Raw genomic sequence first — 24,286 nt, 5'->3', positions numbered from 1 at the left:
AAAATTATTCTTTAGGGTCAAAATTTTCGCTCAGACAAAAATTAGTTGGATCAAAATCGAAGCTTTGTGATCACTATTATATTATTTTCTTATAGTTTACAGGTCGTAGATGAAAGTCGGTTGACTTTGAAGAAAATCTTGCGTAAAAGTTAAGTTTAATTGTATTGATATCTTCAATATCTTATTATTTTATTTTAATTTACAGATGCTAGATGAATGTGGGCCGACTTTGAATTTTTTTCTTAGGTAAAAATTAGGTTTAATGGTATTATCGTAATATCTTTATTACTTTGTTATTTTGTGGTAGTTTACAGTTCGTAGATGAATTTTGATCGGCTTTGAGGAGTTTTTGTTTGTAAAATTTAAGTTTAATGTATTGTTTGATATCACTTTTATCGTATTATTTTGTTGCAGCAGGTGATAGATAAATGTTGGTCGGTTTTGAGGAATTTTTTTATGTACAAGTTAGATTTAGTTGTATTATTTTGATAACTCTATTATCGTATTATTTTGTTATTGTTTACAGGTGATAGATGAGTGTCGGATGACTTTGAGAAATTTCTTGTGTAAAAATTAAATTTAATTATATTATTTTGATGTCTCTATCATTATATTGTTTTGTTGCAATTTTACAGATGATAGATGAATGTCGATCGACTTTTAAAAATATTTTTGATAAATGTTAGGTTTAATAAATAAATTCTCCATCTTTACATACTCAAAAGATATTAAATTTAATTATTATATTCATCTTTATTATTTGAATAAATATCCTATTTAATATAATATTTGAACTCATTAAAGTAAAATATACGCGTAAGACGCGTATACCTAAACTAATACATGAAAAATAATGTGTATTATTAATACACATATTAATACACAATAAATATGTATAATTAATACAAGTATTAGTTATACATAATCTAAAAAATTGTACCCAATAAGGTACTAATAGTACACAAAGACTAATGCATGCATAATTTTATGTCATTCAGTGTCAAAACGGGTCGTTTGGTAGAGTATAAGAATAACGCAAATATGATGTATTAATAATACTTGCGTCAATTATACTAGTATTTTTCTTATGCAGTATTAGATCTGGTGTATTAAAAATACACGAATTGTATAGTTTTTTTTAAAAAATATTTTTTTATAAAAATACCCTCCATATATATGTGGAAAGGATGTGAGAAAAATTTAGAGGGATAATTATGTCTTTAATCGTCATAATGTATGTATTAAAATTCATTGCATTATTAATACCATAGATTTTGAGGAATTAGTAATACACCGCTTAATACATAATAAAGTATATAACTAATATAGGCTAAAAAATGTACCAAATAAAATAATAATAGTAGACATTGATTAATGCATGAATTATTTTTTTCAATACACTGTATATTCAATGCATCTATTGGGTATTTTGTCTTGAATTAGCTCAACTGAGCTGCTTTAGATGGGGCCAACACCAAATTCTCCTAGATAAGGGATTATATTACTCATTATAATATTAGGTCTAAAACATTTGAAAATAAATTTCATTGAATAAGGTTTGAAATAGCAGTTTGAATGAGGGATTATATGACTCATTATAATGTTTCAGTTTGTTGACATGCACTTTCTAATCCATCACATTTTTCATTTAAGTTCATCTCATCATATCAATTTCTATGTTATGATAATGGAAACCGAATAAAATTACTGTTTATACTAATTACCATAAACGATGCTCCAATAAATAAGTGAGCAGATCAAAAATAAAAATATAACTCTCTCCAACTAAAATATAATAATTGCGCCTGCACCCATATGTGATTTTCTTCGTGTCACTATAGTTTAGTCTGTCTCATTTATAATCCACAAATATAGAAAGATATATTTTCGTTTCCACTTGTCACCAAACCAAACTACCAAAAACGTACCCACGACGATGTCGTTTGCTTCATTTTTTCAATTTCTTGGATACATCACTCTCCCCCTCTTCAATCAAGCAACCCCAAATCCCCACTGCACAAGTAAAGACTTTAAGAAAGTTATTGATTGCGTATACCGCTGCTCTATTTAATTCTCTTTGAAACGCGTAAAAGATAAGAATATCACAATCTTGACTTTCATTTGTTTATATTCTAAATTCATTTGTTGTATGAGTCTTTCCGACTAGGTGGTTAACCCGTTGAATCAATTGTGTTAGTGTTTATAATTGTATTTGTGGATTAGGGGTGGGTTCCTTGTTAAATTGAATAGTTGAAGGTTGAAAGTGATACAAGATGCTAAATCAGATTGTATCAAATGTTGGTTCATGGACTCGGAACAAGATCGTTGATCCTCTTTTCCATATTCTACAGAGGTACCTAATGTTTACCCTTTTGTTGCTCAAGGTGTTTTCATATAGTATGTGTTTGATGTATGAGTGAAGAATTGAAATGGTTATTTAGGGAGAAAAGATTGTGCTTTTATGAGTAGAAAGAACTGGTTCGGATCAGTAACAGCTTGCTTGGATTGTTGTTATGTATTAGTATTTCATAGTGTATTCTATTGTACTGAAAGATTGTATCCTTTTCTGTTTCGTAATATCACACATCACCAACTTGAAGAATAGACTTACAATATCAAGAAGAAAAAGTACGGTACAAATAGAGGTAAAATAGGACTATTAAGTACTCCTTTCATTTCAATTTGTTTATTCGCCTTTTCTTTTTAGTCCGTCTAAAAAAGAATGCCTCTTTCATTTTTTGGCAACTCTTTAATTCTGACTTTTCAGCTGGCATGTCTAAGACCACAAGATTAAAAACATTTTGGTATATTCTACTATCTTTAGTTTAGGATCACAATTTGTTAACGCTTTTACCCTTTTCTTGCTTAAGGTGTTTTGATATATGTGTCTGATGTATGATGAATTGAAATGCTTAAAGATGGCATTTTTATAATGAGAACTGGATCGGATCAGTTACAGCTTGATTGGATGGTTTGTTATGTACCATTTCATAGTGGACTGTGTTGTGTTTTATTGTATTGTACTTCCAGTAGCGGTGAAGTCAGAAATTTCATTAAAGGCATTCAAGATTTAATATATACATATGAAAAGTAATTTCTATCTGAATACTTTGTATAATTTTCTATTACATCGTATATTTTGTTGAGGAAGTGTGTTCGTCTTGCCACCCTGCACTATATATCTCTAGCCAGTGATTGATAGATTGTATCTTTCTCATCATTTCATAATATCACACCAGCTATTTAAGTACCTTAGTGAGTTTTTGGAGTCGTCAAGTGTCTGATTAATATCCAATTACTAGTAATTTTCAATTGATAAGATTGCAAAAGTAAGAAGCTTTACTGATTTTCACAATGAATGGTTTTCTTGATTTGCTTCAAGGGGAGCAGAGCCGAAACTGCTGGCGTTCTCTGCAGCTCTCGGAATCACCTTTGGGGTATTTCCCATTTGTGGTATGTTCTGTTAAGCTGGAATTAGTTCTTATAATCCTTGTTTATGTAAATTTCGGTCTATTAAAGCATTCCTTGTTTACTTACTTTCTTAAGCTTGTGGTGTAATGTCTAATTATGCAGCCAAAATTCATAGACTCCTTGGACGCAATTTCATGATACTCCCTCCGTCCCATTTTATGTGTCATCATTTCCTTTTTGATCCGTCCCAAAAAGAATGTCATCTTTCCTTATTTAGTAACTATTTAAAGACACAATTTCACTTTTACCCTTTTGGTTCCACTTAATTAAAAAAAAGTTAATAGCACATTTTTTGATAAAGGGCAATTTGGTAAACATTACCAAGTCTTCCCTTATTTCTTAAACTCCGTGCCCGGTCAAATGGCGACACATAAAATGGGACGGAGGGAGTAAAATAGAAGGTTCTCGACTGTAATTCAATTATTTAACGACGTGTTAAGAAAAGTGGGAGAGTTCAATTGCAGGGAGATGCCAATGGTAGATACGTCGAATCAGTGAAATTTCTTTTAATTACGTGGAAATGGCTTGAACCTTGCAATATCAAAATGCTAATGAAATACCATATTAAGATTGTAATTTGATAACCTTCTCATAGATTGTCTTCCAAGCACTTCTGGGAGACTTCATCTTTACTTGGGTTTGTAGAAATGGATCTATTGATCGGGAAAAAACTGATGTGTTTGTACATATTACAACTTGTTGAACTTTACATGGATTTGGAATTAATGGTCCTAATAATAGCAATTGATTAATTGCCATTCAATGTCATTTTAGGAGCTTCACCCCATACACATAGGTTTGATGTTTGAATTGTTTTTTGACATGCTGTGGAACTAATATGGTGTCTGGAGCAAACTTTTCGACTTGATTCCTTTAGTATCACATTGATGAAGTATCTGGGTTTTCTTTTCCCATGAAGCTGACACAACTATGTATATTGAGAAAGAAGAAGCTGTTTAATACCTTCCTCTTGACTATCCCTTAGAGCTGCTACCCGTGAACAACTCTGACTTCCAGCAGGGAGGTGCGTATAGCTGTTCTCTTCCTGCCCCAAGTTTTTCTCTAGTATTGGAATCATTTCAGTTGACTGTCTCCTCCCTTGGTTTGCTTCAATCCGAGAAGAAGCTTTGAACCCCATATTCTTGATACATTTCTTCCACCTTCCTTTTTCAGAAAATTTGCAATATGCCCTCCGCCTTTGATACTCATCAATGTTTACTGAACCACCTTTCTGATCATCGATCCTGATTTTTCTCACAAACCTTTTCTTTTGTTCAATGATCCTGTAGCACACCCTGCTTGTGTTGTGTTGTTCGATCACCTCAAATTCTCCCTGGGATGAAGAAGGTCCATCTCTGCATTATCGAACTGAATCATGTAATCTAGAAGATTTGAGTGCAGTTCTTGTAGCCATAGATATGCTTACATTACAGCGCAATTGCAACCATATGTTGAGTTAGTTTTGCCGACCGTACTGTTGCTGAAACTTTTATGCAGATCTATGCAATGTTGCTTGAACTCTCCAAAATGTTGGCACTTGTGTCGGAACCTTCAAAAATACACAATTTTTGGAGGATCCAACACGCATCCGTCAACATTTTTGAAGAGTCCGAGCAACATAGGATCTATCTGTGTGTGATGAGAAATATTGCAGTTAATTAACAGACTGCATGCAAATTGATGTTATTAGCACAAACATCCTTTAAACAGAAAAAAATATAATCTGTGGTTTAATTTTCTTGTTGCTGGCTAGAAATATTTCGGTGAATGCCTTGATTAAGTCCTATTGAATTTTACTAATCAAATGCAACTTGTGTGCAATCTATTTTTCTGAACAGGTGTCACAGTATTCTTATGTGGGATAGGTATTGCATTATTGGGATCCTATTGTCATGCTCCAACTTTGATGTTGGCTAACTTCATCGCTACTCCTATTGAGTTGAGGTATTAGCTCAATTATTTGATTGTTTTGCTGTCACTGCTTGATCCCTGTTCTTTTTCCAGAGACCATTCTCCCCCCTACCTGGTCCAAGATCTCTTTTGTAGTTAGACATGTATATTATAAAATAGGGATTCCTGTTATAAGCTTAACGATCTATTTCCGCCATAGTTGTTAGTATTGCACAAGCTTCTTGTCCCCAACTTTTATGCTAGGATCTGTATAACAATATCTGTGGGTTGTGAGAAATGGGAAACAAACGAGGATCTGGCATCAGTCTATGCTTTTGGTTATTAGCATCATTGTTGTGCATTTATCAATCTTCGATCCCACAGGATGTTAAGTTTCTTCAATTGCAGGTCTTCATTTGGACATAGTTTATGTGTGTCTTTTTCCTGTTTGTCAATAAACTGTGTCACAAAGAAGCAATTTCTCTCTTCATTCTTTTTGGGGCCAGGACTGGGATGGGTTCTTATGTCAAACTGTATTGAGAAAAAGCTTCAAAAAGTTGTGATTTCTTCTCATTTGCAGTCCTTTGATTTGCAATGAAAAATATTATTTTGTATGAGGTACACCACGTCATATTTGTATGAGGGACTTATTATTTGATATTTGGAATCAGTGGGACCCAACTCTCATTACTTTGCCATATTCTTTTAATTCATGTTCTTCTCACATTTTTTGTTTTTCGAAAATTCCTCTCGATTATTTTTTCTTTCCTTGACTTCGTATATTCTCTTTCTTTCATAGCAATTAATTTTGAATTTTATTTCATTATTTTATGAAACTTTTTTTTTTGTATGTTAATTAATATAATTTAAGATTTATAATCTGCACCGAAGAATTGGACTATGCCACAATGTTGACATACCCATTCCATCTCGAGGGAAAAATTGTAGTTGGAGTTGTGTTTGATCAATATAAATTGGAGTTATTTTTGAATTTTGTGGGAGAAGTAAGTAGGCGTATGGCCATAAATATTATTTACGCGTATGGCCATAAATATTATTTACAATATTTCGGAATATGTTTTCACTTTATTTCGGAATACTTATTTGGCCATAAAAATCAAATAAATATTTTGAAATATGTTTTCACAATTTTTTTTTTTGGTTTTTGAAAAACACCCCTTAAAGTGTTTTCACTTTTTTTGAATTCAATTTTTTCTCTCACTTTGTAAAAAACATATTCAAAGTCTAAAATGACTTTGAAAATACTATGTCAAACACAACTCCAACTCTATTTTCAATTTCAAAATACCAAATAAACTGTATTTAGAATAAAGTGGAGGAAAAAATTCTGGAAAAAAGGAAAAAAAAATACAAAATTCTGGGAAAAATCGTATGAAGGTGGGAAGACAGAAAATAGTGGTAAACAATAGGTTGAACAAAGAGGTTATATTTAATTTTGGTGGCATTGACATTGAATTTGAAGAAGAAAAAAATGGTAAAGATGAAAATTGTAAGATGTAACGGTGGCTTCTCCTCAAAGGTAAAGAGGTAAAGAAGGGCTAGTGGACCCCATAAGCCACATGCCCATCAAATAATAAGGCCTCATACAACTTTTGTTGGTTGTATGAGACTCAAAATAAAATTTTTCAACTTTTTGGGTTTAAGTAAATGTCCTATTCACTCCAAGAATCATTGCATATTTTCCGTTTTAATATAGTACTTGAAATGACAATTAAGAGATTTCGGGTTAACCTAAAATATTAAATTAATAAAGACATTTAGAGTGTTAAAAAATCATGAATTTGAGAATTTAACTTAGGTAATGGAGAAGCTATTCTTTGGTGAAAAATGTTCGACCCTATTTTGTATTTGGTGTGTGTGTGTGTGTGTGGTGGTGTTGTGGAGGGCCGTTGACTGGTGGGCCTGAATTTCCAACAACATTTCGTTTTAAGAATTGCATTAATTAGTTCTTCGCAATGGTTTGAATATGATTTTTTATTCAGCTGGATAGGTTAGCATGCCCATTGTAGTCTGCCTATGTTGAACATAATGTCTGCTTTGAGGTGAGGAGAGATTGTTGTGTTACTTTGAGTTCAGTGAAGGGTAAACTTTGATCTGTCAGTATTTAATTTAAGCCATATTATGTCAGGCTTTCAACATCTCGGTAAACTACTAATTTCATTGATGCTTAAGTCCTCACTTGGTGCTCTGCCTTCCACTTTGCAGTCTGATGATTCCGTTTCTACGCCTAGGTGAGTCTATCACTGGTGGATCTCATTTTCCTTTGACTGCTGATGCTCTAAAGAAGGTCTTCAGTGGTGAGGCTTCAAAGGAAGTCGTGCTCAGCATTTTTCGTGCGGTAAGTGAAGAAATTTTTTTGCATCAGAGCATCTCTTTCTTCCTTTCTTTCTTATATCAGTATTATCTTCTTGATTGTTAGACCGTTTTATCTATTTGATGTGGTTTTCTTCATGATTTAGATCCATCCCTTTTCTCTTGTACCAATAAGATAATAGGATTTTGGTTTTGACTATGGTAGATTCTTGATCCAATGAGATAGACTTTGTTCAGTAGAGATTAACTGGGGTAAAATGGAGTTTGAAACTCTGTCTGTCTTATTCATTCCATTCATAAAATACCAAAAGAAGACGTAAGGGCGTTTCAGTTAACCATTCTTTTGGGTTGGATACAACCTTGTCAGTCTATAAAGCATCCATTTCCTTCATCCTGAATACTTATCAAAAAGTCACTTGTTATGCATGGATGATAAGCAAAATTTCAAATTTTTGTCATGCACAGAGTTTCTATATATCTATGTCTCACATCAAGAATTGTTTTTGTGTCAATTGCTGAACTTGATGCTGCTGTAAGATTGTCGAAACTTATGCTCCTTTTCTTCATCTTTGCATTCTTCAACTGACTTTTAGCAATGGACTTTGGACAACTTTTACAGATGTTGGGCTGGCTTGTTGCTGTACCATTCATCCTAGGAGGACTTTACATAGTATTTTTGCCATGTTTTACGATCTTGGTTCGTAAGTTCAGTACCCGTCCTCCAAGCCCGAGGATGCTTCTCCAACCCCTTACAGAAGTTAGTGTTAAAGCCCGGGATGCATGATAATTGTAGTTTAATTGTGTTTTTTCTGCTAATACTTATTGCTTGTGAAATAGGACTTGATGGAGTCTGGCAGTTCTGTACATGTATGAAGTTCAAAATTTTCCCCAAAGTTCACTTGCTCAGTAACTAGTTGGGGCTGGGGAAGGCCGACGACTACATGATGGGGAAGTCCTTTTAGAATCTTTACCCCTTGATTTCAATCACCTTCAGCATCATCTGTTTCTTCTTAGATAAAATTATGTCAGATTAAAAGCATAGGGACTTTTCTGGCAGTTGTGGAGGTAGGTAGTATACGCTTAGAATCGATCACTTTCAACGTAGGGCACGTATATGTAATAACTTAAGTTTAAAGAAATATTAAATTTTGAACTTATAAATTCAGAAATGAAATGGTTTCCCTGGTAAGATTCAATAGGTAAGTGTAAATCATGGATCCGCGTCTGCTTAAGGGAATGGGTTCTCGTCGCGCTTGTCCCTTGTCACGTAAACAACTGGCGCACGCTTGATCACATTGTTATGAAGCATAAAGTTTGTAGTGTTTTCCATCAAGTTTTTGTATTGATTGTTCCTATTTCGGGGTGGTTTATAATTTTTGTCCCTCAAATTAGTGGTTTTTTATTTTTTGCCCCTGGTGGTCATCAATTGTTCGGACAAAGTATCCTTAACTATTACGTAATTTTGTAATACAATTTTTTTTAGAAAATTTTTACCTTAGAGCATAAATCCAGCACTATCTAAATTCGTAAAGCAAACTTTTAAAAAAAATGAAGTCAGGCTTAAGTTTAGTAGGCGTAATTTGTGTGTTGGTATGCAAGTTTAGTGTGACATCAACTTGTCTTGGGATATAAGTTCAGTAGGCATAACTTGTGCCACTGAATATATGCCTTAAGGCATAGCTTATGTCACTGAACATGTCTTTGGGCATAACAGAAGGCATAACTTGTGTCATGGAATTGACGTCCTAAAGAATAAATTGTGCCACTAGACTTATGCCTTGTGATTTTTTTAGGCTGTTTGAGCTGTTTTCGACCTTTTTTTTGGTTACTTAAAGATCTAAGGGTAAATATTAAAGATTACGATTTTGAGAGGCAAAAGTTAAAGACATCCGTTTTTCATTGCACTTATTAGGGTTGATTTGGGGTGCATATAGGTATGTTTGATCTTATTTTTGGAAAAATTACACATTATAGATAAAATAATTTAATAATTACATGATATGGTTAATGTTTTAAAAAATTACAATTCATAGTTAATAATTTTTAATAATTACATGGTATAATTAATATTTTAAAAAATTATAATTCATAGTTAATAATTACATGGTATGATTAATGTATATATCAAAGGCAAGTAAAATTCTCTCATAATTAATTCAAACTTCATATCAATTGTTTCTTCAAAATCAAAATTCAATTCCATTAAACATTCAAAAGTGATAAATGGAGTTTTAATGATATGATTTAAAAAAAAATCTTCATTAGAGCTTTAATGGAGGAGCTATGGAGGAGCTTTAATGGTGTTGAAGATCTTTAATGGGTAGCTAAATGATATAATTTAACTAAAAAATGAGAAGCTTTAATGATATGATTTTAAAAAAAAAAAAGCTTCAATGAAACTTTAATGGAGGATTTAAGGGCGTTGAAGAAGAAATGTTTGGGGGGAGGTGGGAGGAGAGAAGGGGGTATGGGGTGATATTTAAAAAGAAAATAAATATTTTTTTTAAAAAAGAATATAAATTATATATTAAATTATTTACACGTGACATCTTTTAATTGGTCAAAAAAATTAAATTTGAGCCCTTTCACGCGCCTATGGTGCGTGTATATATGCAGAGGTCTAAAATGGTATATTTGTAACGGAATAAAGAAGAATCGTGGGGTAATAGGTCGAAGTTAAAGTTTATGTGTCTTTTTAAAATTTCGAACAAGATTAGTGGTGTAATTATGTATTTACTCTTGCAAAAATAAATAATATTTTAAGATTTTTTGGGTTAAAAAAAAGGAAAAACACGTACAAATTAACTAAAAGAAAAGAGTTACCATATATTTAGGAGTTTGAGTTCCCATATATCTAAGATTACACCAAAAAGTCAAAAATATAAAATAAAATCAGACATTTTTGGAACATACTAAAAAATGTTTTTTAATATTTATTTTTTTTAATTAACAACGGAAGGAAAAAGGTGAAAAAGACGATTTTAGGTAAAGCGGAGTCATTCAACTCACTTTGATCTTCATATTTTTAGTATATTGTAGAGTATATGTAGATTAAAAAAAAATCATTTCAATACATACGACTCATTTTTTCATTTTTTTTTTTTTAAATTAATCTTCTGTCATAAGGCAACCAGAATTTTGCTAAAATAACTTTTTTTTTTTTTTAATTAGTCGTTGGTAACCAAACTACTAATATTATTTTGAATTGCTAAAACCACTCAATTCTACTTATTTAATTAACGATCTCCATTTGCCATGCCATGCTTTCGCATGTATGAAGGCGTGGCTTGTGAGTTAGCCCATGATTTTGACTTATGAGTGATTGTTTAAGCTCAAATTACGTGGCTCTTTATTTATTTATTTTTTTTAAAATACAAATTTAATTACTTTAATTAATTTTAAATGGTTAATCTCCTTGATTCTTGAATCTTAATGAGAAAAGATGGATCACGGCAAAAAATTTAATCGCCGTCTCTATTCGGAACGACGCTAACATTTTCTTTCCATATCCTCGAGATTCTTGATGAATATTTAGGGAATAGTTATCCTTCATTTAACATCACTTAAAAAAAATTTGAAATAATTAGTTATGAACTTTATTGCGAATTAATATATTGTTACTAACAGAATTGTAGGATAATTCATCGCTAATTTATCACTAAATTGAATTAATGATAGATTTTATTGTTTAGCTAAAAATTTCATCTACTAGTGTATATATCCTCAATATTCTCTTGCAACACGATATGATCACTATGCCGTTTTATTAGACAACATTTTTCTTTCTAAAAAAATATTCAAGTTCTTGTTTTTATCTCTAAAACATATATTTATGTGCATGCCAACCATTAAATTGATGTAATAATCTTCCATATGATAGTAGTCTAGATCTTTCTCTTATTTTTATGGTTGTAGTTTAGTACACGACATGCATATTCGTAGCATCCTGACGTGCACCTACAAGTAAGATTTGCAACTTGCATGTGTCTTTTTCCATCTTCAATACTAGTCTCTTTTCATCACCTTGAACCTGCTAAGAGGCTAAGATACTACAACAAAAAGCATCATCTTGAGCCAGAGATAATGCTATACTCATGCAGTCAAGCTACAAACACAAAGCCAAAGTAATATTTTCAAAACAAAATGCAAATATAAATGTTCTAGCTTCTATTTCTAGGTCTAAGTAACTTCCAATATGGAAAAAAGGGGTCAAGGATGCCCTTAAATTATGTGAAATTGAATAAAAATGTCCTCCACTAATAGATTGGTCTAAATATACCATGTTGTTACTAATTGATTGGATCAAAACTAGAGTCTGGAGCCTAAAAGGCAAGTTTTTTTAGTCAAAATTTCAAAAGGGCACCCCAATATTGAAAAATTCCAAAAGGGACAAGGTAAACACATGTGTTTACCTTTGTCTATTACAAAGTTAACACCGTTAGTTCAAATGTTAGAATGTAAGGTAAAATGATGAGTTTATCTTATAAGGTAAAGTAGTGAGTTTACCTTATAAGGTAAATTGTGTCTCTTACCTTACAAGGTAAACTGTGTCTCTTACCTTACAAGGTAAACCGTGTTCCTTACCTTATTAATTTTCTTTTATATACCGCCCATTTCATTCATTTTTTCACTTCACTAGTTTCATCTATATTAGATGTATTTATTTTTGCTCAAAGTCTACTTTCTCAATAAATTTGCACTTTAGGTATACTACTTTAATCACTTTTTTATTTAATATTTTTCAATACCTAACAAGCAAGTATGCAGTATAATATTATTAATCATTTTTGTAGCTTACTAATTTGTCAAATATTGTTGTTATCATATCAACTTATTAAGCCTAAACCTACGTTAAGTTAGTATTGTTATGCATGTGTAAAAGTTTGCCCTTTAGTTGTATGCTCAGAACTAATTTTAATCTTCTTTTTGTATATATATGGAATATCAACACTTTGCGCATCCAGGACCATCATAGTATGACGTATATGCCACGCAAAATAATCATCGGTCTGAAGCTATTCGTAAAGACACATTAAAAAGAGAAAAGGCATGTTTGATAGTGCGGCGTGATGATAATGGTTTTTGGCAACATGTTAGAAATCATTCATTTCATCCTCGTCTTCTTAATTATTTTAATATTTGTGGTTTTAGAGGCGTTATAGATGTTGGATTCGTTCCCTGCGATTTTCCCCTTATTATTGCACTTGTTGAAAGGTGGCGACCAGAAACACATACCTTTCACCTGAGAACGGGTGAAGCGACTATAACCTTACAAGATATGAAACTCATGTTTGAAATGGTCATAGATGGTACTCCTATTCTTCATCCAGGTGTTGCTCAGATGTTGCCTATTAACAAGCAACAAATATTTGCCGAATTAACAGGATGAATACCTGGCCTAGACTTTTTTCAAGGAAATAAAAGTCAAATGCTTGAAATAGAAGGATCCTCAGTCCCCAGTCTGACTTTTTTGGGTTAGGAGTGAGATCCTCGGCTTCTCTCTCTTTAAAGTGAAAGCCGAATTTTTTGGGTTAGTAGTGAGATCCTCGGCTTCTCTCTCTTTAAAGTGAAAGCCGAAGACGTTGAAGAAGGTATGCCTGGAGAATTTTTTTAATAAGATTAGAGAAATATATGAAAAATCCAAATGATCCTCCTTATATTTATCCGGATTACAAGTATGCTCAATCATTTTTTCCGCCTTCCACATACCACTAGAAACTGCTCTAAAGTATATCATCCATTCATACCCCGATAAATGTTGCATACAAATAACCTTCCAACTGTCTCTTTTAGATCGATCACAAAGAAATTCTGTACCCTTGATTAGATTATACTTTCTCATAGCCGATTTCATTTGCTTTTTGTTATTGAATAACATACCTAAACGCAGATACAAAATATATATATTAATAATAATATCGAATGACTAAAAATTTTTAGTTTACTAGTTTATGTATTAAAATACCAACCTGACTTAATATGTTCAGGATTATTTTGATTCCAAAGTGGAGTTCGAAAATAATTTCATTGACCATGCACCTCAATTTTTCTAGACTTTCTTTAGTATGATCCAAATATGAAATTGCTATGGAAGAATGATTGGCAGTATAGACACCAACGGATGTAGACTCTCTATTAATATTTTCATCATTATTATCATCATCACCAGAAGATTGATCATCAACTGACGATTCATATTGGGAAGGTTCATCACTACTCCCCTTGTACGTCGTCATTGTTGTTCACAATTTCTATGAGTTGAGTGAGCGTAAATCCACATTCATTAAATCTGCAAAATGGATAAATTATCTCATTAATTATAAGAAAAAAAATGACTTAATTAAATTAAATGGATTGTTCATTACCTATCAATTGCCTCCACCGAAGAAGGATATTGTGGACCACTTGAATTAAAATTTTTCAAATTCATAGTCGCATTACTAGGTCCTCCCATATCAAAATTATTCACAAGTCCGAGTGAATTTTGATAATGTGTTTCAAACCCACCATCAAATTGTTGTTTCATTGCCATTCTTGAAGAATCAATATTCAAATTCAAAGAATTTTGACTTACTCGCACATTAAACTCACTGTCCGTGGGTTGTTCAACAATAGGAGAATGTTCCACACACGCATACATGTCAATTGTTTGTAAATTAAGGCGATTAACAAAAATTTTAATGGTGTGAGGAAATAAAGATAAAGAATCATCATTTCAAATAGGCATTTCACCAAATATTGATTGCTCGTTGGACGTAAAATAATTCGGATATTATCCAAAAATAACCACATCATCTTCCGGATTAGTAATACCCATTTTACTCCTAACAACCTTTTCAAACGATCATATTTGAGAGATAAAGGAAATAATTGAACCGCTATAGGACGCCGATTATATCGCACCGAATCTCCATCATGCAAAACTTCACCACCCCAATGTAAACCTCAGCTCACACTCTTTATATAGCATTGAGAAGTTGTTACAAGGTAAACACGGGATCCTACCTTATAAGGTTAACGACTCCATTTACGTATGTATTCATATAGATAATAGATAATGTAAACTCACTATTTTACCATATAAGGTAAACTCACCATTTTACCTTATAAGGTTAACTCATCATTTTACCTTATAAGGTAAACTCACCACTTTACCTTATAAGATAAACTCACCATTTTACCTTACATTCTAACATTTGAACTGATGATGTTAACTTTGTAATAGACAAGGTAAACACCTGTGTTTACCTTGTCCCTTTTAGAATTTTTCAATATTAGGGTGTCCTTCTAAAATTTTGACTAAAAAAACTTGCATTTTAGGCTCCGGACTCATCAAAACTATCCCTTTTCTAATAAACACATTGCTTCTTTTCTTTTTAAACACATTTTTTTCTTAATTATTTTTTGTCTTGATCCAACTTTTTTCCAAGAAAAGAATCAAGGAGCTAGATTAACCAATTCAGATTAAAGTGCTTAAATTTTTCTAAAAACTACACAAATACACAACATATGTTTTCAATATTACAAAAAATCTCAACTTCCTAAACATATTATAAAAATCCCAATATATACACAGAATGCTATGTATATATTGGTTATGTTATGTATATTAATAGGGAGAGAGAGTAAAGTAATTAAAAAAATAGGAGAGAGTATAATTACTTCTAAAAGAGTTGATATTTATGTTATTTATACTAAATTTTTATTAAGATAATAAGAGCCACGTGACTTTAGCTTAAACAATCACTAATAATCATCGGCTAACTGATCAAACCATGCCTTCATACATGAGAGATCACGGCATGGTTAATGGAGTACCATTGATTAAATAATTAATTAATTAATGGTTGTAGAATTGTGTGGTTTTAGCAAATTTCAAAATAATATGTATTTGTCTTTTGGTTAATTACCAACTGCTAAATCTAAAAAATGATTTTAGTAGATCAAGGAGTGAATCCATAGCTTTTCCCTAAAAATTTCTCTTCACATTACTAATATTTCCTATGTAGATCTACTTTTTATTAGTTAATAAATCGGATATTATTTCGATAAATAACTCTTATAGGAAGTTCGTTAATATCCAGGGTCATTCATTTACGTCCATTTTATCTAATGATAGATCCCAATTCAGGAGAAATAACTAGTAATACACACAAAATCATCCATAACATGTTAGCCGGAACACCAAAACTAAATTAAATATCCAACACCAAAGGAAAGAGAGATGCGATTTCTCTTCCTCCTACTATTTTCAACAACGTGGAATACATTGTCCTGTACTTCAATATTAGTAAATATATTTATTAATAGTTAATCAAAAAATATTTTTATCATAAAACGTTGAAATAATTAAAGAAAAAGAAATATATGTGTGGGAAATAGAGCTAATGATACAGGAAAGCTGTAAAGTCCCAAGGGGAAAGTACCAAACAAAAGTTAAATTGAACATTATATTAAGGTGACATTTATAAAACAAAATTATGGGGAGAGTATAAGACAGAGATTAAATAATCTCTTATCCTCTTTTATAATTTCAACAAAAGAAAATAAACCTACAGACATCTTTCTTATTATTTTAACATCATGACACAATTTATTCAAATGACCCTTCAAATATTTTTCGTGTTATATTTAAGTGACACAAATTGGTGTTGAAGTCAAGAAGAGGAGATTTTAGGCAAATAAGGTTTATTCTGTCCCAAATTAGCATATACTTCCCCCTCCCTTCCTGAGTTCTTTTTAACTTTTCTTTTTATTTCATAAGTAATATTTAATCAAGCTTTACATGGCCAGCTGTCTACAGATTTCTTGTTTTCTATACTATATAGTATACGATTTTTATCACCATGTTTGTTTATTGAGTACATTGTTGCTTGAAAATTGGAAGTCAAACGAATGTTCCAATCATTTTTCTTTATATTGCAATTTTATTCTTTAATAAGTTCTCACTGAAATTAACCTACGTCTTGGATTATCCTGGAATTATAGTACTTAAGTTCGACAAAATGGGTTAGGGCATACTTAATAGCTATTGAAAAGGTTTTGAACTATTTCTTTTATCGATAAGTGATAAAATGATCAAAACATAAGTTACTTTTATGAGTATAAAGATTGAAACAACAACATATTCAATACATTTGGAGATGTTATTTTTAAAAGACCCCTGACTCAAAAATACAAGAAAAGAGGCAACGAAATAGCAAGATACAAAACAAATATAGCAACACACTATAACAACATATGATAATAGCAAAGAATAAGAAATTATGCGATAACTAAGAAATTCGATAATTAACTACAGATATAATAGTTGTAAAAAATAAGAGCAGTGATTTTTTTTTGTGTGTCTATTATATATTCAACTCTTTCTACCAATCCAATTGGAATGCCATTTAGTTGAGAACTTTACTGATTAATGCGATGCTAAAACTCGAGAATGTCAAAAAAGAATTAAGTTTATTCTAAATAATAATATATGAATATCACACTATATGTTGCTCACGTTGTGGATTTGACACTATTATTTGTTGCAATTTGCAATAAAAAATTCAACTAATAAAAAATCAACTTTATGATACTAGCTTTTTTTTAAATTATTATTATTATTTATTTTGCTCAAATTTACGATACAATACGTAAGACAATGTTTAGTCGCCGCATATAACCGGTGAAGCACGTTGAAACCTTCCCTGTATCCATGGATCTTTCAAATATGAAACAAAAATGTTTGGTTTAATTAATTGTAAGGTCTTTTCGTGCTTATCCTCTGTAATTTTTTAATTTAAATATATATTCTTATCATTATAAAAGAGAAGATCAATTTTAAAACAAAATAGAGTTCCAAAATCTACGTACATAAAATGGTATTTTAGATTTGGTTTCATACATGAAGGTGAAGTTAGGATCTGAAGCTTGTGAATTAGAGATGCAAGTCCCTTTTGCTTGATAAATTCTAAATTAATAATGAATTTTAAATACAATTACAAAATTTATACCAAAATTATTAGATTCAGCAAACTCGTAACCTCTTCATACATAACCTCTCTAATGTATGAACTCTAATAATGTGTGTATATATATACTAGTTTAACTATGCATGCCTCGTACGTGTAACGTTTGATCATTTAAAATTAAATTATTTTATCTATTGTGGAGATTTTTAATAAAGTGTAAAAGTTTAAATAACTTTTCAAAGATTCTTCACACTTTTTTAATATAATAATATAAACATAAACATATATATTTTACCACCAGAAGTTCTAAATGATTGATGGCTCATCACTTTTGTGTTTGTCATACAGTACCTCTTTTCTTTGCTGCCGGAGGCTAAGAGAGACGCATCAATTTGAACCATAATTGTGGTACAATTATCTTTTTCTATTTTTAAAATTTTTCTTGTTCTTAAAGTCAAGCTACGGTTATTTTTTTTCTATATTTAAAATCTATCTTTTTAAAGTTAAATCTTTACAAAATCATTGATTATATTCTTATTACGTACTCAAAACTTTTAAAATTTTGGTACTTCTTAAATTTTTCTAATATTTTTATATTTATTTCTAGATTTTTTATATCTTCTTAAAATCAAATTTAGTCGATTTACAATTTTTAAACTAATGAAGAAAGAACTAGTAGTCATTAATTCTGATGACTTATAATTAAAAGGGATTTTACCATAAATATATTTAATTAATTTCAACTCTTAAATATTAGTAAAAAATAGTAAAAAGACAATTTTATTTAAAACAAAGACTTTTAATGAAGGACTAAAAGTTCAAACGATCACACTTTTAATATATATATATATATACTCATATTATAATAGAGTTCGACTAATTTAAATTCGCATATTACAGATCCATAATATTACAGATCCATATATGAGGTCCAAATTTGCACATTGCATAGTCCAATTCTAGGAGCGTGCTCCCAACAATTTTTTTTTATATACATTTGAGAATTCTAATTAAAGATGAAGGGATCTCATATTCCACCACTAACCCATGGTGACATATAGCCTCTAATCGGAACAAAGGCCAATACTTGTATATAGCTCCACCCCTTTTCATTCATTACCTTTGTGTTGGGTGTTTTGGAAGCATTTTTTCCTTCTTTTGTTGGTTCTTTATGGGGAAACCCTAACCCTAGAAGGCAAAATTGGAAAGGACAAGGGTCACAGAGGAAGTTATATAGATGTATTGGCCTTTTGTTGGAATAAATATAGTTTTATTATATATTATTTATTGTTCTTAAATTGATATAGTTGGATATGTATTTGATCAAGTCAACTAAGTCTAGTTTAAGTTTATCTTCTTGCTTGCATATAAGTCAATATTCCAACGAACGACCATTTATTTACAAAAGATAATATTGTCAATAGTAGTGGAGTTTTTGTTTTTGGAACTTCAAGGAAATCCACTGTTGCTATCTTTTGAGTATGTACCAGATAAATCTACTTTGGTGTAATAACTTACAAATCACATAAAAAAATCATATAAATTACTTTAATAAGCCTGATATGATGAAGTTTTTGGAACATCAAGAAAAATCATTGTCGCTATATGTATTGAATAAATCTACAATAGCTCATAAATCACATTAAAAATTATATTAAATTTTTGATTTGATATGAGGAACTCGACTGAAAAAGGCATTGACAGGACAATATCAATTCATATTCTCTTGTTGCACTAACTCAACGACCTTTTCGAATAATATTAACTGAGTTGCTACATATTGTGATTGACGGCAGCTGTTGAACAGGGAACATTATTTATATGTATTCTAACAGTAAAGAATGTTACAAATCGATAAATTTATAGTGATTGTCTTATCGAAAAAAATCCTTTGGAAAGCTCGCACTCGTTTTATGAACTGTTCATCGGAAATCCTTAATTTCCTAAGTACTTACTGATTTTTAGTAGTGAAAAAAGGAAACCAACAGAAGAAATAGAATTTTCAGGACCTACCTATGTACATACAAATAATATTACATTTGGCTTGTTATTATTATTCTTAAATTTTTGTTGTTATTATTATTATTCTTAAATTAAAATAGATTATCTATATATTTGAACTAGTCAACTAAAATATGGAATACTATGATAATACAATTTATAATTAACACACACGTTTATCTACTTTCGTACTAATAAAGTCATTCCAACGCAACGTGGTACACAAAATCTGAGCAAAAACAAACAAGTCCTTTTCCATCAAGATATCAAAACATATTATTTACAATGAAGATATTTGAGATCCATTTTTATCTTTTAATCATCTATCTATCAATTTAGGGTGCAATAGATATTTTGAAGAGTTATAATGATAGTAACTAGTATCAAAGAATTATAGATGAAGGGTGGTTAGATGTTGAACACATTCAAGATTATAATCAATAGTAGGTTAAGAATTATTTTAATATTTTACCTGGAAAATATTTAAGGGAAAGAAATTCATGGCCATCATCAACTCTTATTAATTAATTCTCAATGAAGATGGTAAATACCAAATTTAATTAAATTTATATAGACTTCGAAGATTCTAAAGCTTGAATTTTTTAGGATGTCCTTTAAGCTATTTTCCAAGTAACTTACTGACTATTTTTTAGAACCTTGCCTTTTGCGAAAATCCTATTATCACGCAGTCAGACCCACAAATTTCACAGGATAGACTCTTCTATATTAGCTAGGAATGGCTCATGTAAATTGCAAATAAAATCTAAAATGAGTTTTTGTGTGTATGAGTATGATTAAAGAAAACCGTGCATGCATCGTCTTATTAGATATATTCAATTGATCATAATGCAAATTCCTATATCTTGTGGGGAAATATACGAATTAAGATCTAATTCCCACCTAATAAATTAATTAACTTTCTTGTTAGTATCAAGGTATTTTTCATGCATCGATTAGTTTATTTCGTAGAGGTCTTAATTGGAGATCAATTTATAATCTATAAGGGACCCTTAATTTACATTCTACTCTCGAACAAATAACCGGGGGGGGGGGGGGGGGGGGGGGGGAGAAGAGGGGAGGGGACGAGACAAATTACCAAAGGATAAGTATAACAGCCCTTTTGGAATAATAAAACCAGTGACATGGACATGTGCATGAACTTGATCCTAATTAAATAAGCTTGTTGCTCATGATTTCTGGCTATCAACACGTTAATTAATCTCAGAGGACCACGGCTAGTGGTAAAACATATTACTATTAAAACTATATAGAAGAGCCAATCAAGGGACGACCAAGGGTAAAATAGGAATTTCACACAAACAAAAATCACTCTTTCTCATATTCTAGAACCATCCGCTTCTTTCTTTAGCCAGCACCTCAACATACCCGACACTACTCTCAAAAGAAAATTTAAAAACTCTTTCTGTTTCTCCTGCTGCATCCCCCACCGTCCTCCTCCGCTTCCTCCGCCACAACCACTGCCGCTGTCATCCTCCGATGAAAACTCCAGAAAGTGGCGTAGCATTTTTAGTTTTCTTAACGGTAACGGGAATAGACACAAGCAACATTCTTCATCGGAGTTCCGTTATGATCTGTTGTGTTATTCGTTGAATTTTGAAAAAAATCAATTGTTTATACTCTTTATGAGTTTTTTAGATATTTATTTGTTTTTTCGAGTTCTTAAAAACGTAGTCGTCTCTGAATTTGATGTTTAGTATAATTTCTAGCTTAGCTCAAAATGTTACACTCAACGGGCTTTGTTGGTTTTAGTATCAAGGAAATGTAATAGTGATAGTCTGTAATCTCAGAATTCACCTGTTTAATCTAATATCAAAGTTTGTCCGCACATTTTCTTCGATTTATTCAGTAGAAAACTATCGCTAAAGAATCTAATTTTAGATGTTTATAAAGTTGTTAATTGTAGGAAAACTGAAGTTTATTCAGTACCAGGGTGTATTGTATGCGGTCTTACCTTACATTATACTAATTAAAAATCAAATGCTTAGGAACAACATCATTGAAATGTGTCTTCTTATTTGCCTCGACCTGTAAGAATAAGACTTCTGCATTATTAGCAGTTCAAGCTAGAAAAAATGCATATATGGATTGTTACTGTTCTCGAAATATTTGCTTTGCTAACTTCCTTTTTTTTGGCCAAGCAACAGTTAATGACTTAATTAAGTACCTTCTTTTTCTCTCTTATCTTAGAGGCTCCTTGGATTTTGGTGAGGAAGCACTTTAATTTCTTCCGGGGTTCACAACTACTGCTCTGTAGTCCTTTCTTTTGTTCGCTTAAGAGATTGCTTATCAAGGATTTGAAATAAAAAATGTTCATATGTATTTGTAACTTTTCATATATCTTTATGTGTAGGATACTAATAATGTGCTACCTGGTATAGATCATGACATAGATATGGGACTTGCAGATCCATCTAAAATAAATGTGCTCGGTGGTTCCCTTGGTCGGTTCCTGACAACACACTTGATTGGCCAGGTTTGCTGTAGTTCTACAAATCTTTATAATTTCTACGTCGTATTCATTTAAATTTGTGAAACTTCTGGTCCTTGCTAGATTTGTTTTATGCACATTTGTTGCTTTATGTAGCGAAGGTGGACAAGCTTCTGTATCTGAAAGACTATAAAAGACTATACATTGACAATTTACTGAAGCACCTTCATCTGAACACTTTGCTATCTTTCATAGCAAATCACGTATATCACACATTTCTAAGGTCTGGTGTAATCAGCAAAGTCTGGATTTCAAAAATGCTTTCCATTTTAACCAATTGTATATCAAATCGTAAATAAAATATGAAGTATTAAGTTTTTTCTAGATTTCAATGATCATTGGTAATAGTTGTATAAGGACAAAAGAGTAATTTAACGCAGACTCTAGAAGCTACCACCAATCTTTCATCTGAACTTTCAGCTAATACAACTATAATATATCACCATAGGAAGCTTTTGGCTCTTCTTGAGGGGGATAAACCATTTAAGTTACTTTTTCATTTGATCTATTAGCCGAGAAACTTAAGCAATCTATCATCTAAATGTTTGCGGACCTGAATATGTTATCAAGATTCTTTGACATCTTATAGTTAATTACTTTCTTTCATTTATTCTGTACGACTGTAGCTTTCTAATTGCCAGAGATGATCTTATATGCATTGAAGCTACCAAACAGTGATGTGACTGTTCTTTTAGTAAGATTGTTGTTTGTTGAAGTTTGTGACTGTGCGCCACCGAAAAACCCAATTATTGGTATACTGTGTTTTCCTTTTTATATGGACAAAATGAATATTCTGTTCACAGATGTAGTTAAAGTTCTGGAGGATGGAGATCTGCAAACGCTTGGCATGCTGGATTACGATAAAAGGTTGCAACATTCCTTCACTGCTCACCCAAAGGTTGACCCTGTAACTAGTAAGAGAATAGTCATCTGAATCTGCTATCAATTATGGAAATAAATATGACTGCTTAATTGGTTCCAGTACTTTGTTCGTAAAGAATGTTGCCTAAACTTTTAAAAAGGAACACCCATCAACTGTGGTTATCAGCTCATCACTTTCATGTATCCTTTTCTTTAGTTGCAAAATCCTTTGAGTTGTTCTCCAATGAACAAGGTTCTTTCTCCCATTTCGGACCCTGACTTCCTGAATGCCATATAAGTCATTACTTGAATGGAGATATAAGAACCTTTAAAATATCCTGTTACTACTCACTACCATTTTACGAAAGTACACTTAACTACTTAGTAATGGAGATCACAAGGATTTGGAACTAATGTTAACTTGATTTAAGTTACATGGCCTTTATTTGAGAAAGAACTTAGGTGTCCAGGTGCCTTTTTTTTCAAATGTACAATGAAATATGGATCTAAGATAAAGCTGAGAAGTAAAATATGTGATGATTTATTCAATTATATATTGTTATGTAAATTCAGAGTATGACCTGAAAATATTTGTATGCAGGGGAGATGTTTACGTTTGGCTACTCGCATACACCACCTTATGCTACGTATAAAGTCATTTCCAAGGATGGTGTCATGCAAGATCTAGTTCCAATAATAATATCAACGCCTATTATGATGCACGACTTTGCTATTACTGAAAATTATGCAATTATGATGGATCTTCCATTGTACTTCAGACCAAAGGTATACCATCTTCGCAATTTCTTTTTCTATTGATCTATACTTGTAAAGTTTTGGGTTCGCTCTCCTGATGACAACGATAGAAGTTATTCTGGTGAAGTAGCATTATTCTTGTTTATAAATTTAAGTTCTCAGAGATGGTGGTGTTGTCCTATAAGAAAGGGGTTAAGTAAAATAATGGCTAAAATGGAACTAAATTATTTTAAATTTCTTGCAAATGAAAAGTAAATTATGATATTCAACTCTTGTCTTCAAGTGCTTAATGAATAATCTATGGCTCTTTAAAGTCCATTATTCATCAGATCAACTTTGAGATGTGCTATCCATATGCATAAGGAAGTTAACTACATGTTATCTGCAAATTTACACTTGATACCTTTACAGATGAATGACAGTTCAATTGCTTGGTTCAGTCAACTGCTTAAAATTTTCCTCATGCTTTTTTTTTTCCAAATTTAATCACAAAAGTGAAATTAATAGGCTA

General features: G+C 31.4%; 1 protein-coding gene across 2 annotated transcripts; it reads left to right on the top strand.

Moving 5' to 3' along the window:
- The first annotated feature begins 1,799 nt into the window (after positions 1–1,799).
- On the top strand, positions 1,800–8,681 carry LOC107879616. Of its 2 annotated transcripts, none has more exons than XM_016726630.2 (6): positions 1,800–2,353; positions 3,391–3,453; positions 5,310–5,415; positions 7,588–7,720; positions 8,315–8,452; positions 8,533–8,681. In XM_016726630.2, the coding sequence occupies exons 1-6, from the start codon at positions 2,296–2,298 to the stop codon at positions 8,566–8,568; spliced, it is 534 nt and encodes a 177-aa protein (XP_016582116.1). In that variant the 5' UTR covers positions 1,800–2,295; the 3' UTR covers positions 8,569–8,681. The 2 variants fall into 2 exon arrangements, with proteins under 2 accessions (XP_016582116.1, XP_016582113.1); XM_016726627.2 differs by having other exon boundaries at positions 1,805–2,353; positions 3,383–3,453.
- Positions 8,682–24,286: the final 15,605 nt, after the last annotated feature.

Source organism: Capsicum annuum, chromosome 1, assembly GCF_002878395.1.
Source record: "Capsicum annuum cultivar UCD-10X-F1 chromosome 1, UCD10Xv1.1, whole genome shotgun sequence".
NCBI lineage: Eukaryota > Viridiplantae > Streptophyta > Magnoliopsida > Solanales > Solanaceae > Capsicum > Capsicum annuum.
Note: the sequence above shows the minus strand (reverse complement) of the source record. Positions and strands in the feature narration are given on the sequence as shown.

Coding starts and splice junctions, on each gene's coding strand:
- LOC107879616 (XM_016726627.2), top strand. CDS start 2,274: ATGCTAAATCAGATTGTATCAAATGTTGGTTCATGGACTCGGAACAAG. Junction 2,354..3,382: donor CTTTTCCATATTCTACAGAG/GTACCTAATGTT, acceptor ATTTGCTTCAAG/GGGAGCAGAGCCGAAACTGC. Junction 8,453..8,532: donor TTCTCCAACCCCTTACAGAA/GTTAGTGTTAAA, acceptor CTTGTGAAATAG/GACTTGATGGAGTCTGGCAG.